This window comes from Notolabrus celidotus, chromosome 17, assembly GCF_009762535.1.
Source record: "Notolabrus celidotus isolate fNotCel1 chromosome 17, fNotCel1.pri, whole genome shotgun sequence".
Classification (NCBI taxonomy): Eukaryota; Metazoa; Chordata; class Actinopteri; order Labriformes; family Labridae; genus Notolabrus; species Notolabrus celidotus.
Window position 1 is genome coordinate 14,239,698 of NC_048288.1, and position 17,356 is coordinate 14,257,053.

The window sequence follows — 17,356 nt, forward strand, 5'->3', positions numbered from 1 at the left end:
AGTTATTTAAAAACAAATTGGCAAAAATCTTGGAAAAAGCAGGTACAGAGTGTTTGGGATGCTCAGTCATATTCTGTGTATGTTACCTGGAGGCCAAAATGGGTTCAGCCTTGGCAAACAACCATTGGTATAAACCAATGTGTTTAACTGATAAGCACACAGATTGAAATCAGTGAAATAAATAAGACTGCTGGAATTCAACACTTGGCAGGAGAAGCCAGTATTACTTCCTGGATTTTTGGGGCATGACTAGAAAGCCATGGAGCTGGCCCACCCAAACGTCAACATAGCATATCTCCTGTCAGCTGGTGTTAACTGCCATGATGCACCAACATGTACACACACACACCCACACCCCCACACCCCCACACACTCATACACTCACAGTACTTATTATCCACCCCTTTGTAACACACTAACCTCATGGGAGTGTGTCAGTCTGCAGGTGTGATTGCATTCAGACTCTATGTGTGCAAGTTGTATCGCACCTCACTGAACTAGAGGATATCTGCACCAACCTGCATCATGTGTGCCGGGCACTTACCTGTGGTGGAGTGCAGGCTCTCCAAGCTCCAATAGCGAGACAGGACCCCCCTCAGAGTTCCACCCAAGCTCCCCCCTCCTCCTCCTCCTCCTCCTCCTCCTCCTCCTCCTCCTCCTCCACTTCCCCCCATACATCCACTGACTCCGAGACCTCCGTCCACAATGCTGTCCACCCCACCGCCTGTAGGGCTTCCACCATCCGAGTCAGACCCTGGTGACAGCCCCAAGCTGCCACTGCCACTGCTGCCACAGCTGCCCCCAGGCAAGGGAACGCCCCCCTCTGAGCCTTGTTGGGTCCGCATCCCAGTTTGGATGCACCATACACCGGGGGTAAATGAAAGTGAGCAGTGAAGAGGTGAGTGGAAATGAAGAGGTTCCTGAGCAGGTGGTTTATTCTCCCAGAAGGGAGAGAGTGCAGAGGAGGAGGAGGAAGGGGAGGTGTCCTCCTGGCTGATCTACTGCGCTATTCGCTGAGGTAAGCTTCAGCTGTCAACTTGCTGTTTCCTCCTCCCAAGCACAGAACAACGCTTCTCTCCTCCCTTCAACTCTCTGCTCCTGATCCCTGCTCATACAGTGGCTGCTCCCTCTCTCTCTGCTCTTGTTGTGCTGTGTCTTTCTATCCATTTGCACACTGCTTCATTTCCTAACATCAACACGCAGTCTCTCTCTCTCTCTCTCTCTCTCTCTCTCTCTCTCTCTCTCTCTCTCTCTCTCTCTCTCTCTCTCTCTCTCCCTCACTCTCTCTCTCTCTCTCCCTCACTCTCTCTCTCTCCCTCACTCTCTCTCTCTCTCTCTCCCTCACTCTCTCTCTCTCCCTCACTCTCTCTCTCTCCCTGTCTCCAGGCTGACATCAGTGGGGGTCCTACAGGGAGGTTCCTGTAGCTCGACTGTGTCAATTGCCTGCCAGCGACAGTGTGGACGGCTCACTAATGGCGCAGGATCCATTTAACTGGAGATTGAAAAGAGCCTGCCCTCCCTCAGTCCACCCTTCCCCACCCACCCATACACACAAACACACTAACACACAAACATACACTTAGTCCATCATATATGTGCTTTTGAAATCTCCAGTGTGTTACAAAGCAGATTAAAGATTAAATGTATTAGTAATTTTGGCCACAATCATCTGTGACTATTTTACATGAGATGCAGTCAATGTTAAGTAGGTACTGTATGTATATAATGAATGCAGTATCAACATGAGCAATATAAAAGAGAAAATCCTAATTTCACAGGATTTTAAGGTTACATCAAAAGGTGATCATATTCTAGCAGTCAGATCACAATCACTCAACTGACTTATTAGTTAAATGTTAAAGCTGGGGTTGGTAGTCAGATTTAGATCCACTTTTTGTTATACTAGTTAAAATGATCTTTATGTCCCGATGGCAATCAATACATAATGTGTTCCTAAAAAGGAGCGAAAAAAAGCTGCCATCTACAGCCGAAGTGAACCTGTGAAAACACCAACCAATCACCGCCTTTGGGAACCAAATTATGAAACCAATCAAATTCTGTCCTGCCGCTCTGCTCGCCTCCTGCGCGTACATTTCATGTTTATTTGTGTTTTTAACTTTCACTATGAGAATGTTTTGGTGTTTTCTTACCGCTGTGTGAGACATGAGTTGACGTAGTGAAAAACCCAAACTATGTGCTGAGGACCGGTTTTGAATCGCGAAGCAGCAGCACTCGTGCATGTGAGCGGGGGGCGTCGTTTTGGAGGAGCTCTGAGGGGAGGGGGGGAGGGGTTAGACGGAGTCCTGAGGAAATGCTACATCTAAATTCATGCTAGTTTTCCGTGACTACCAACCCTAGCTTTAAGTAAATAAAATATGTGTAAAAAACTCAAGTAGCGTTGAAAATGTATGATAAATTATGTAACGCATTGATTAACCTGTCGATTACTGCTGCCCTTCAGAAAATGATACAGGTCCTTTAAAACAAGCACCACATGATTTATGAACAGTTTCTATCTGAAAGCAAGCACCCAACTGAACTCTGAACTGAAAACACACGCCCTAAAACATAATACAGCATTGATGTGCTATGATGCACCTATCTAAGATTCAAGAATTAAGATTCAAAGGTTTTATTGTCAATTTTGACTGTATATACGAGACATACAGGAAAAACAAGATGCTGTTTCTCTTTTCCAGCTTTTAAATATCTAAAATCTAAATATAAAATACAATAAAATATAATAAAATAAAGTATATAAAAACGTCCTATGTACACAGTGCAGGTAGTGCAGTGACAGTTTAAAAATGGACAATGTAAATAGATAACAGTGCAAATGATATTATCTTATCTTATCTCATTTTGATTATTCACCTGCACCTCTGAGGGAAACCACCAGAGGTCAACCAAAACAAAAAAGGAGAGATTCCTTTTTTTTTATATAGATAAGTTGGGAGTTATCTTTAATATTTCTGGCCTGTCCAAATAAAAATAAGTAATAGAATTAGGCTTGTGTTCCTCAGTGTTTGGAGAAAAAATAAATACATTTAAATAAAGTAAAACAAAACTATCACTATGTGACATAAAACAAGAAGTCAGTCAGAAAATATGTTTCTATATATTTTGTTATTTGGATAAGCCAACGCCAAATACACCCCTTAAACAACACTTAGGTCAAACTCTTGCCCCTCTCGTTACATTACCTAGTCAATTTTCGTATTTAGTTGGATTTTATAAAAGTATCCTTCTTTAATCTTTCTCACATGAATTCACTGCTTGCATGTCACAGCTATAACTTCACACTTGTCACTGTCACTCCATACATAATACAGTGGGCAAGAAATGAAGACGCTACAGTGCTAGCCAAAAAGCATGGAGTGAAGCAAAGAAAGGCAGATTTTGACACTGCTCCCAAGGTAGTAGATATGTGTGCCAAGATACACTAAGAGAAAAACACACACACACACAGGGAAGAATTATATGAGTACACACACCAAACAAGAAATATATCACCCTGCTGATGTGTGTGTAATAGTAAATGGACTGTATTTACAGTTTATAGCACTATCTCAAGCCTTCTGACCACTCAAAGTGCTTTTATATCACATGTCACATTCACCCATTCACACCACATGATGGCAGCGGCTGCTATGTGAAGCACCCATCAGTATTTGTTAATCCCATTCACACACACGCTGGCATAGCAGGCAGGGGCAGTTTGGGGTTATGTGTCTTGCCTAATGACACCTCGGCATGTGGGCAGCAGGACCTGGGATTGAACCCCCGACCTTTTGATTGAGAGTTGACACTGATTCATGCCAAAAAAGAACAGAACCTTCCAGAATCTATTTGGAATCCTGTTAAACCAGACAGTCCAAAACCTTTTACTTTTACTACTTTCAAAAGGCAGTCCTACTACATTGTTGCTCATGAAGCTTTGTCATATGCCAGTCACAAACAATGAGTCAGAATCTAAAGCCATACACTTACAGTACCTAACTTAACAATTGATTGTGTGACTTTCCAAGATCAGACTGCCATCGCCCAGGGAATTCAGCCTAATGAAACCACCTTAAAAGATTACATGAGGAAATCTGATGTATCACTGCACAGCTTAACTCTGCCCTGCTGGGGATTGGGATGATAATGCATAGCAAAGACGTAAGTGGCTTTATTGTGGTGTGCTGTCTCATTTCCATTCCTAGACAGTCTAATACAGTGAGTTTGCACTGCATGCTATGCTGCATTTTCCATTAGGTGTAGTGCATGATTAAAATCATGGACCACGGACTTGTACTGCTTCGTATGCCCCCTCACAACCTATCAGAACGCAATCATTTCTGTATTCTAAAAATGCACTGGCTAAATGTGCCATGTGATGTAAACACAATTAATTAACACAATCTACCTATCACTAATGGAATACCTATGATATAATTGAAAACCAAAAAAAAGATGTCAGGGCTTTGCGAATGAAAGTTGCAAAGTAGGCTACTCACACGCTGACAGTGAGCCTTTGGGGAAACAGTGTATTAAGCAGAGAACCCTGTATGAGGCTGCTGACCTGAAGTACCTGATCATAGGGCTGGGCGATAAAACAATAACAATAATTATCAAGATATAGTTGATAGAAATATAAGAAATGTTTGATACATTTTTGATATGGTTAAACCTATGATTACATCACCCAAACACCGGAAAGGGAGGGGGACTGATGCACCTGAAACGCTAGTTGCCGCCCAACATTAGAGAGAAGAAGAATACAGCAACGAACAACCAATCAAGTCGCAGGGATTGAGAAGGGCAGACTTGAAATGAGCGGCAGCAACACTGAAGAAAACGCAATATCTACTAGCTCAAAGCAGGGTGAAATGCTGTCGACAAGAAAGGCCACACACACTGAAAGCAAGAAATTACAGTCCCAAATGAGTGTAAGTGGACCCTCAGCCAGCACCAGGCCAGTAAGTGTGACCCCCCCACTGCAAACTCTCTTATCAGTGTTTTCCAGCAGCGAGCCGGACCACAAAAAACAGAAAGAGAAAAGACAAGAAGACAAAACAAATGTTGCATACTTAATTGCATTATGTGTTTTCGAGGGTGTCTCCCTATACTTGTTAATCTGACACTGTATTTTCTCAGAGTACACTTGTAACTACATACACAAAACTAAATATACTATCAGGATGTGGGTAAAGCAAAAAGCATGGGGACTACTTCTGCTCTGCATCTGAAACACATTCAATGTCCATCACAACCATAGTGCAGCTGAACACTGTATGCAGTATGAACTGTAGGAAGTGATGCATTCACTTCACTATGGGAAACAATATTAATTCATCACCCTTTAATAATCTACAAAGGGAGTGCACTATTCAAAACTTGTACCCTACTAAACTGATAAACCTCATACAATTTCATATATCATTGTAGTGTGTAATTCTAAATGCTGATATACTTCTAATATACTAATTATAAATGCATTCTGCGTCCTTGAATCTCTATGTTTCTAATTACATTATGGAGATCTGCATACCTCACAGTGAGAGCATGCAAAATGTATTTATAACCAAAAATCAAAAAGAAGGTAAAAATGTTTGAATCTCAATTTAGAGGAGGGAAGAGCGATGTTATTTCTGTAATGCAACATGACAAAGTAAAAATGATATGTTAAAAGCCACGTTGGATATCAGTGAACATACAACTTTGTTTACAATGGTATCAGCTATGTGCTGTTGTGCTTCTTTCCTTCTGTAAGACTCTTCTTAAAGATGTCTGATGAGGGTAGATAACTCAGTCCTTTCTTTTGTCACCTGATAATAAAATAAGCAAAACATCTAAAAAGAAAAAAAACAAATGCACACCTCCCCCAATTGGAGGATTGGTGTCTGTTGGTATGGTTGATTGTAATCTGCAAGAGTTGCTCATAGCTTTAAGTTTCAGTGAGAGTTTGCTGCAGCCAGCAGGTTTAATGAGGAACTGCAGACTTTTCCTCTTACAACAGTTGAGGTGCTGCACAGATACCTAGATCACTGGACCGTCAATGACATATCACCATCACTGATACAACTTCAATCAATAATCTGATGTAATATCTATGTGGTAATAGAAAATGCTAAATGTCAACCAATGAGTGATTCCAGTTTACCTGAGTACAAATTTGTCAAAAAATCACAGGGGTGAAATCAGGCTAACCAGAATCACTGTTATTTAGTAATAACTACTGAGAGCCTCCATAATCTTAACTATTGAACATAATCATCTGACAACCAGAGTTATTACCCAGATTTCTTACTAATCACCCAGCTGTGTTGAAAACTTGAATCTGGTCAAAAACCCTACATTTTATATTTATACTTGTACATTTTTCTATTTGTACATTTATTTTTATATATATATATATATATATATATATATATATATATATATATATATATATATATATATATATATATATATTTATATTTATGTCTTCTATTTCATTTTATTTCATTTTATTTCATTTTATTTCATTTTATTTCATTTAAATGGAGAGAAGTCAGATGAAATTTCATTGTACTTGTACAACGACATAAAGTTGATTCTAATAAACACGCCATAGCCACATCATTATTTCTGAATCCCAAAAGTGATGTCAGGGGCATTCAGATCGCTCATGTATTATCAAATCAATCCACAAAAGGATGTAGAGCATATTTATCAAGTTTATGATTTTACCTCTTCTTATTGACAAAGTGGCAAAAATATTTCTTTCCAATGGATAATAGCTTTAATATCAATTCAATTTATTTAGGGAGCATAAAACTTAAGATCCACTTTTAAACGCTGACCAGTCAACAGCAGAGAAAAGAAGACAAGAGAAGGAATACCACGCAGAAACAAGAAAGGGAGCTGAGTGACAGAGACGTCCAGCATATTAGAGAAGACAAACATAAAGCCTAGCTTGGGCCGGCTCAAGAACACATCGGTACATGGACTTCAACATCTGGACTTGAAAAGACCTCAACTAACAGATCTATTGCTACAGAGGCAGCACCATGATGAAAGGAATTGACATCATGTTGGTAGAAGTATTAAATTAGTGATCAAAATGTTCAAGTTTCAATCGTTCATTCAGCCAGTGTACCATTTGATAATCCCCCTCTCCAACTCTAGATAGGAATGAACAAGCTAAAATGAAAGATAACTGAACCAGAGCGGGTACTTACAGGACAAGGAGATGTGGCTTCTCCAGCCTAGGCAGTCAAGGCCAATGGGGGTGCTCTGGGAGAAGCAGTGGGACTTGAGGGGCATCCCCCGGAAGGCCTCTACGGGCCCTGAGATGACTCCAGCATCGATCTGTAAGAAGGACAATGGATTTGTTTCATTATATCTTTATTGACATCAGTTTGTTTGAAATTATCAACTGGATATAAACCCTCAAGAGACAATCTTTTTTAGAAACAAGACGATGTATTATAAGAAAAGATTATGAGGTTAATGAGTATTCATTCAGTTGTAGACAAATGCAGAAAAGAGAACAGGAGGCCATGCCAGAAAAATAAAGGGAAAACGGATAAAGCCAAGCTTCATTTCCAAGAAGAACGGTCAGAAGTCATCAAAGAGGAAGATAAAGTTCAAGAGAAGCGGAAACTCAGAAGCAAGTCAAGGAAGGAAGAAGATGAAGATCATAGAGATTTCCAAGGCTTGGACCTTAGTTTTGCCGGCCCACCTTGCTGTGGCAACATCTTACTTTGTCCAAGTCTTCAGATAACAATGCGTTGAGCTGGCCCAGGCTCCTCCTGGTGACTCTGGCCAGTTTACATTTGTATTTCTTTTGCTCTTCAATCCAGAGGTCATCTGAACACTTTCTCCTTCTCTGCTGGCCAACTCCATCATGGTCCATATCCACCCAGTGGCTTTTCCTCAACCGATCAGGAGCCACACAAGCTTTCCCTTCAGTCTTCTCTACCAGAAGCTTTCCTGCGCTGGACTGGCTGGAAACCTGGCCACCATTTGGCATGCCCTTATGAGGGCACAGTTTACTGGTTAGGGTTAGGGGTTAGGGGTTAGGGTTAGATCATGATTGCAGATGGCGACAGTGGCTGTAGATGGTGATAAAACATCTTGACACAAGTAAGGTAAACAGTCTTGGTGTCTACAAGCTTTTATGATATCTTGTGGATGGACATAAAAATAACTACAGAATGTTGCACAGGCACCTTCTTCTCTTACCGAGAAAGAGTCAGCTAGTCAATGCCAACACTAGGGTTTCAAACAGTATGAGATTCATATTATGATTATAAGTATAATAATAGTAATAGTAATAATAATAATAATAACGATACCGATGATGATGATGATGATGATAATGATAATGATAATGATGATGATGATGATGATGATAATAATAATGATAATAACAATAATAACAATAACAATAATAATAAGCATGGCTAGCATTGTTATTTGTATTACCATTATTATTATTATTATAAGGACATTTATAATAATACGTTTCATAATTTATTTTCATTATTATTTTTATTACTATTATTATTGTTGTTATCATGATTGTTATTATTAATACTATTGTGTGTTTTTATTATTTTTATTTTTATTATTTCTATTATTAGTAAAAAATATCTTTCTCTAATTGAACGACCTCTTTAGTGTCAACTTTACAAAATGTTACATTATGAAGGCCAAATTCATTTTTTTAAATATTACTTGGGTAGAAATCTTTGCAAATGGACATGAAATGATAAATGTCAATTGTGAACCAATATGCAAATCAATATGACATTTTCACAATTTCAATGACTCAGCAGTTTGGTTGTGACTTAGATGAACTTTGAATTTGGAGAGCGCCCACTGAATAAAGATTATATGTGTAGCGTATATTCAAACTAGTTTGGCGAGTATAATGGTTGCACATTTAATTACTTAAAAAACACATGACGCAAAAATGCTCTAAAACCTTTTTTTCTTTAATGTTAAAAGCTATTAATGAGTAGAATTTGGGAAAATATTAAATAAGTTAGCAGTTATGGTAAGTCATTTGCCTAAATCTTATACAGTTCTCAAATCTCTGCATGTAATGTGTCTAGATTAATTTTGGACTTAAATCTGTATTTGCTTAGCTGAGATAGGCTGACCGTTTGAGTCTTAAAATACCCTAAACATTTTTGTATTCAATAGTGGTTTTTGTTGATCAGTTTATAATAAAAAAATGTGTAATTTGTCCTTTCCCTATAGCTGGTGAGGAGGATTGAAGGTCCCCATGTGCATGGGGTTTGTGCATTGGGTATGATTGTCAGACAAAGGCAGTTCAGCCCCTGCTATCATTCTTTAAAAGGATAGAGAGTAATAATAAGAGAATAATAGAACCCAAGATTCCCACACAAACTGTTCCGGTTATGCGAACAGTTTGCAGCTGGCAAGACTTCAGGGTGTTGTGTACTGAGTGGGAGTCAAAGTTGGGGGAAATCCTGTGATGAAAGAGCTGTTTCATAGTCCAATCCTATTTCCTAAAATGTGTAAGACAGCCTCCTCATGGGGAAAGGGAGAGGGGGGGGGGTTGTTCTCAAGTTGTCTCTTTCTGACTGTGTGTATAGGGCCATTGTGGAAACTGACAGGGAGGTAGGATGTTGGTAAGCAGCTTAATCATAATGGAAACCAAAAATTCAACTGTGGGCTGATATTTCTCTGCTCCTCATCGAGTTCACAAAGAGCCACAGTGAATGAGAGACTTGTTCACCATGCCAGCCCAGGACTTAGATCGTACATCATTCTTCATACATTTAACATTTATTTTCATTTAATGATACAATTAAATTCAGTCTCCTTAATCAATGGGGATCAAGAGATGAGGGTGAGTGCAAGCATTCTCAATATGGGAACTATTTTCTTTCATTTCTTTGACTGGTAGCCAAAATGCAGCATTCCCCAGGGCTGAGAAATTAAGCCAACAAGGAAATGTCAAAACCAGTTATTCTTTAAGCGGCAATTGTGGCTGGTAGTCACGTGCCTACAGCTAACTCTCAATACAAAACAACTAAACAGGGAATTATTATTATTTGTATCTAAAATTATATAAAGGTCAAAGTTATACATACTTATAGATGGACTGTATTGAAGGACAGATGGGTGCTGCTAAGTCACCTAAGCTAATTCAAGTCATTGAGCTTAACCTTTCTGCCGTTTCTGTTGTTGCTGCATTTTGGATTTTATTTTGGAGCCATGAAGGATTCACGTGTTTATTGTATCTTCATTTTGATGTTTAGGATAGTTTATTGTTTGTATATTTTTTGTGGTGTTATTTTTGTTGTTTGTTTATGATATGGTTTATTGTGGGGTCAGTGGGGTCATGTGTTAGGGGCGGGCATATTGAGCTCATTTAGGCCACCTGTCTTCTTTTGTTTGCAGACAGTGAGAGGGGGTGAGCTGGGTCTTATCATGAGTTGATTATCTTTTTTCTTTAATAAAAAGGTTAAACTTACTTTTTGTGCATTAGTGATTTTTGCTTTAAGCGCGTCCGACACTAACTAGGTCCAATGTCAGCCTCTCAGCGGCTTTTGGCTCTTCGTAGTTGCTACACATATGTTGGCATTAATTAGCAGAAATGGTGCCTGGCAATAAGCTGGTTGGTAGATCATTGAGTTTTATCTCATACATGGTACATAAAGTCAGTTGGAACCTATAGCCTCCTTTTAAATGTCAGTTCCAACCTTCAGTAAAACATGTATTTGCAAGCACAGTCGATATGGGATAGCGAAGCTCAAAGTGATCCACAGATGGACAAAGACTGAACAAGTATTACATATTATGAAATGAGTAATAACATTAAAGAAATAATAAGACAGAATAAGAACAGACAACTTTAAGACGCACAAGAAATAAGCTAACATGTTTCTTGTAATGTCTGTTAACTCATCTAAAAGAAAATGGTTAAGTTTGAAGTTTCTGGCAGGAAATAGTTTCAGCTGCTTCAGATCCTTAAGTAGACTGTTTGTTGGCTTGGGGCATAAAAAGTATAAGCTACTTATATAAACGTCTAAAATTCTTTTCTTTGGCCAAAAGGCTCATGCCAGAGGCCTGAGGGGCACCAAAGCACCGTACACTGTGTTCATACACTGTAAACACTTTGGTAAGTAAATAACTTTGGGAGACTTGGAGGTGGGAATGAAACCTATTCCCAAAGAGCTGATAACCCATAGAGGCCATGTGAGAGATGATACCATCAGCTACTGTATGTTAGTAAATTGAACAAAGGTCACCCCCTTTGCCAACACTGCTAAACAGCTGGCATTTCCTTTATCAAATCAGGTGCTTAATCATATTCATTTCTCATCCTAATATAATAAAGTTTTTTTAAAAGTAATTTCGCACTTCATGGACATTTGACAATCAATAGCACAACATTATAGTTTCTTGATAAAGACGTAACATGTGTCTACTCCATACAGGATTTTTCCTTACCTCCACGTCGTTGATGCTGCCAATGGAAAACAGACTGACGTGTGAATGGCAGTCAATGCTGCTCTCGGCCATATCTGGCGGGCTGAGGCTGAGTCCTAGCGGGCTAGTGGAAGGGTTTAGGGTTTTGGGTCGCTCAGGGGGGTCTGCCAGTCCCTCCACGTTGACCGACTGGCCCAGAGGAGAGACAGAAGCGGCTTTTGCTGAGTAAGGGTAACGATACATTTTGCGCTGAGCCGAGGGTCTAGGGCTGTTGGGTTTAGGGCTCATTGGCCGTAGAGGGCCCTCAGTCAGGTTCTCATTGGCTACAAAGTGGTATCTGATCTGGGATGGTGAAATCTGATGAGAAAGGGAAGCTAGAGAGCAGGGGCTTAAAGGTGAGACAGGGCTGGTTTGACCGGACGGAGAGACAGGATAGTCACCCGAAAATGATGACAGACCAGAGTCATCATTAAGTGAATATTTTCTCTGCTGGCCCTCTGATATACACCTGTGGAGGTCTTCTTTCACACTCCCTTGTGGAACTCCACGCTTTGAGAGAGGATCAGTGTGGCGAAGGGATGTGATAGAGGATGGCGATCCTTGACTGCCGAGCCTGTGCATGAGGGGAGAGGACGTAAAGTCTCTGCACTCAAGTCCAGAAGCCTTGCTGCCACATTCCCCATCTGGCATTGAAAGGGTTCTTTTCAGCGCTTCAGCCTCCTTGGCCTTTTTTGGTTTCTTCCAGGGTTGTTTTGCTTTACCAGAATCCATACCAGCACCAACAGTGGCTTGCTCACAATTCTCCTTGTCCATTGAACGGGACTCAAATAGGCTGGAAAGGGACTTGTGTGCTTGTGCAAAGCGCATGCGGATGTTTAAATTGTCACTGCTCCTGCTTCTCTTGTAAGTCTGCTCATTAGGCGACTGGACCTGCTCACGGAGTTTGTCAAGACCTGGTTCCCCATTACCTTCCACGCTGTTGCCTCTACTCACAAGCTGATGAACATAGGGATTGGAAGAGAAAAAGCCACAGTATTCTTCATCCATCACATAATGCAATGATGAAGATGCTTGGTAAGCTGTCTGGTCATGGATGTCACCTTGACAAAAAACCTCATTGTCTGTGATGTCCCTCTGCAACTGTTGCCCGGTCAAAAGGCACTCATCTCCTCCATCTGAAATCTCATTTGGTCTCTCCTCAGTCTTGGAACCCTTTGTGGCCTTAGCCTTCTTTAATGAAGGGATTTTAGAAAAGACAGAAAACTTAGAGCCTTTACTTCCTGTCTGGTAGCCTTTTGTTTTGCTTCTCTTGATCATTTTGTCACTGCTGGCATTTCTGGCCGAGAGAGCAAACTGAGGATCTTCTAAGTCATCACAACTGCTGCTAGCTGAGGTGTAAGACAAAGCATCATAAGCAATATTCGTAGGTCTACAGTGCTCTTGGCTTACAAGGTTTTCCTCAAGTTCCCACTTAGAAGTGTTTAAATAATCCTCCTGGTTTTGCTGGTGGTGTGGACTCGGACTTGAAATGTTGACATTATCCTTTACTACGTTAACTGGCCTCAAGACCTCAAGATACTCTGCCTTGGTTTCTATTTGTGAATCGTCATCAGTCATGTCATTACTTTCTAGTGGACGCTCAGCCTCTAGAATAGGCTCTAAACTACTAGCAACAAGCAGATTGAGGCTGACCTCAGGTTGTGAGTACCTTACTACCATCACTTCCTGCTGTTGTGGAGCTGGCAAGCTAACCAGTGTGTGGTCTTTACACTCATCTGCTAGAGCATAGGCCTTGCATGACTGGGCTAAGCCAATACTTTCTCTGTTAGGGAAGCTCTGATCTCCTGCTTTTCTAGAACAATGTTCTTCTTTAGATTTACTGTCCACTAAAAGGTCTCGGCTCCCTGAACCTGACACTGAGGGGCCTTCATGTAATTTTGAGTTAGCACGCTTACACTCCTGACTTTCTACAACAGTGTTGTTTCCTCGGCTGCTCTCTCTCTGTAAGTCGTTTAGCTCATCTGTTTTAGCCGACCTTAATTTGCTGTAGCTAACCAGGCCAGAGTCCTCACTGCTCCAGCTATGCCTCTGGTGCAGTGAGGACTGAAACACCTGGGACTTGCCCGTGCCCTCCAGGTCAGATATCACATTGGTTGATGGCTCAACAAGGGAACAATCTTTTCTTCCAATACTTTGAAAGATGTTACGGGTTTCCCCTGAGGAACAGCCTACACTGCCCCCTCTATCTACACCTTTTAAATTGGCACCGGTGTTATTATTGGGGTCTGAGAGCAGAGAAAGAGGGGCTTGGAGTCTACAATGAGGTTCAGGGGTTGTATGCTGATGACAAACTTGTTTACAATAACTAGAAGTTGTGCTGACAGTTGTTTTAATGTTTGCTGGATTCACATTCTGAGCTAAATCTTGGTCTTTTCTGTAACTTTCCTGAATAGACTCATGACCAGCACGATATGTTGATGTTTGATGTATCTCACCAGGCACATGTGTAGAATAAGCTTCTAAATCCCTGGCAAAAGCTATAGGAATTGTTCTCCGCTCAGAAAGCTCTGTTGTGCTAAACTGTGAAAGTGAAAGATTAATGTTGCTTACTGCTTCCACAATTTCTTCCTGGTGAAGATTATCCTGGCTGCGCTCCACCTCTGGCTTCTTATTGTTCAAGAGAAGAGAGCAGGGTGGTCGTACCTTCCACCTCTCTCTTTCAAAGTTCCTTAATAACAAGGGCGAGATATCCTCTGTCTCTTGTTTGCCAGAAGAAAACAGCAGATTCTTTGATAATGTCTGAGGAGGCAGGGATTCGTCAGACCCTTGATCAATGTCAGATCTAATTTTGATTGAGCAAGGCCCTTGGTCTGCAGAGCCAGAAAGTGTGAGCTTTTCCAAAGAATGGAGCCGCCTACAAGTGGATATTTCTATTGCAGCAGCACCCCGATCCAAGTGATTAGGGATTAAATCTTGAGTTGGATCTGGAACTTGCAGTGGTTGTAACCTTGTGCTCTGAGATTGTTTTTGATCCGGTTTCACCTCAGAAAGCTCCTTCCTGCCTGAGTCAGGTGATGGGACATGTGAGGCCGCTGGCTCAGAAGCGCAGGTATCCGATGAGAAGGTAGCTGTTGTTCCTGTGGAAAATGTGATGGAGGAACAAATTTCATTTACTGTCCCAGGTTGCTTGGTTCCCTCCGTTGTAGCACCGAAACATGCGATTTGCTCTGCCTGGAAGCAGACATGTGACACCCATGCCTTATCCTTGGGGTTTATCGCATCAGTACAAACTTCCTCACAAAGAGATTGAGGGTAGCAAATATCCGCATCATGAGCCAATAAACTGATTTGTGTACCAAGTGTGTCCTTAAGCTCTGGCTTTGTGCTATGTGATACACCATTTGACTTTTTACGTCTCTCTGTGATGTCCGGACATGCCTCAAAAAAATCTCTTTCAAACTGGGAGTCTTTGTGTTTTGTCTCAGACTTAGAGCCCAGTTGTGCAAATGTTTGTGCATCTACATCTGTGACATTCCCTCTGCAAGTGACGCATTCCTTTTCTTTACACTCTATTTTGTGATCTGCTCTGTTGAAGTATGTCCCCACAGTCTTGCACAGGTACACCTTGTCCTTACTGTGCACTATTCTAGTCTCTATCTCAGTGTCTTCATTTGTCACACCCTGATGTTCTAGATGTCCTCTTCTGAGAAGTCTATCTTTACAGTCATCGTTGCATCTATCTAAACATGTGTTGTCCTCCCATGAGTAAGTTCTGAAATGCTCAGCATTATCATCTGCTACATCCCAGATTTCTAATCCTTCTTCCCCCGTGTCTCTAACTCTATCTATGTGTTCTGTCTGTAACCTCTTCTCATGTTTGCTTTGCTGTCGCTGTGTATCCACTATCTTGTCTCCTCCGGAGTCTATACGTATCATACATGTTTCATGCAAGTCTGTAGATGCATGACATCTGTTGGAGGTGCTTACTTCAGGCAGTGCAGGTAACTTCACTTCCTGAGTGTCTTGTGTACAATTTACCTTTGTGTCAAATGTTTCATTGTTTTCTTGGCTTTGTGCATATAAGCTGCATGGCTCTGTGTTTCCCTTGAGATGAGTTTCTGAGCACACAGCCTGTAAGCAGGACTGCTTTTGGTCAAAGTCTGATTTTACGTTCTCAGTTCTTTGATGGGGTTGGATCTCAACAGAGCAAAGGTATCTGGCGCTGTCAGGGTCCACATTGTTCTCTGGGCTGTTTCTCAGACTACACGTGGATTGTTCAACATAAGTCTCTGTTGCATCTCTGTAACAGTCCTTGGATGTCACTGACTCTCTTCGCCTGGCTCTGCTCTGGCAAGAGTGGAAGCTGCCGTCCAATGCCAGTCGGCCAACATAGGCATCCTCCAAACCCAGCAGGGCATCCACCGAGTCCTCCTCATCAGGACTCAATTCTGATAGAGTGTCACTGTGACAAGAGCGGAAGTCAAAATACTCATCAGACGTGTCAGCCTCTCCAATGCCTCTCTCACACCATTCCAGCGAGCCAGGACACAAATCACCCTCCACTGAACATATTTCATCAGAGTGGGGGCAGTCTTGAAGGGCTGCCTGGGGCTGTGAAGAGACAGTAAAGGAGATAGTTGAAATTAGAGCGGTAATGACAGGGTTAAGGTTATCTCTACGCTGATTTTCATTCATCCAAACACTTTATGAGTAATCCTGCAGAAGGCTAAATGTAAAGTATTGATTTTAATTTAGATTAAAAATATACACAATGTATTGTACAATCATAGTGGACAGATTTTCTTCATTTAGTTGGTGAAAATTTTCAGATTTTGAACTTCGATTTATTACATTTTTTTTTAAATGTAAGTAAATTGGAAAGTCTTCCTTTTATTTGTGAAGAGAAAAATCAATGATAAGAAAATCTGCATACATATTATAAATATTATTTTGGAAACAGCTGCCAAGCCTGAATTCTCTGAAAGTTTGTTGCCCATGCTTGACAGACAGCTAGCATTACTAGGAGAAATCTTGTCATGTGCTATGTTCCAGTACTGAATGGAGATCACCATACTTTACTTTAACTGAATTGAGGAACTTTGAGCATCCCCCAAATCATGTTTTAGCCAGCCCCGAAAGAAAAACCAACAGTGCCAAAATAGTAAGATAATCTATAAACTGTTACACAAGTAGAACAAATACTTAAATAAGAGGTCTTTGTCCTCCTCAAATTGACTCATATCTACAGCAGCTGTATTTCCTGCATGCAGCTGGTTCTGATGCGTTGTTTTGACTGGCCCTGTATGCTCAGCTGTTTACAACTGGAGTGAATTTTGCTCATTATGACCAAAAAGTCAATGACGATGATAACAATTATTGAATTTAATGGGTTGAGGTTGTTGTTAACATAGTGTCAATCTGGCACCTAGTTCAACAGAAGCACATAATCAGCTGGAGATAACTGGAGTAATCACATCTGTAAACAAACAGGTGGAATAAAGGGAAAGTAGATACACAGTGATTTCTAAGAAATAAATAATAGTTAGACAACTCAATATATGATATGACATGATACGATATGATATGACACCACACCACACCACAACAGGCGATACGATACGATACGATCAATATGATACGGTACGGTACACTCTGCTGTCTCCTTGGGGTAATCGATCTTGATTCGAAGTGTTGCACACAATTAGCTACATCCTACGCAGAATTAAGAAATGAAACACCAAGTCTAGAAGTAAATATATAATCAAAAATAATCCTGTCAACAAGAAATGATCCCAAATGTTCCCCTTTGCTAGTACTGCTCGAGCAAATGTTAACCTCATCAAAAACAGGTTGCTAAAACACACAATCACATCACTTGTAGTATCCAGTGCTTTGAAAAATGTCACTTACTGTCAAGTGC

At 40.8% G+C, this 17,356-nt stretch overlaps 1 protein-coding gene across 4 annotated transcripts in view; it reads right to left on the minus strand.

Moving 5' to 3' along the window:
• arhgef4 (Rho guanine nucleotide exchange factor (GEF) 4) overlaps nt 1-17,356 on the minus strand; it is a 113,450-nt gene that overhangs the window by 52,288 nt on the left and 43,806 nt on the right. Inside the window, exons 3-5 of one of the 4 annotated variants that reach the window (XM_034706438.1) lie at nt 11,458-16,047; nt 7,730-8,002; nt 7,206-7,335 (exon numbers count right to left, since the gene is read on the minus strand). In XM_034706438.1, the coding sequence (XP_034562329.1) occupies nt 7,206-7,335; nt 7,730-8,002; nt 11,458-16,047 (4,993 nt within the window). Of the gene's footprint in view, nt 1-544; nt 1,260-7,205; nt 7,336-7,729; nt 8,003-11,457; nt 16,048-17,356 lie in introns of those variants that run through there. The other 3 variants (XM_034706437.1, XM_034706436.1, XM_034706439.1) reach the window with 3 other exon arrangements.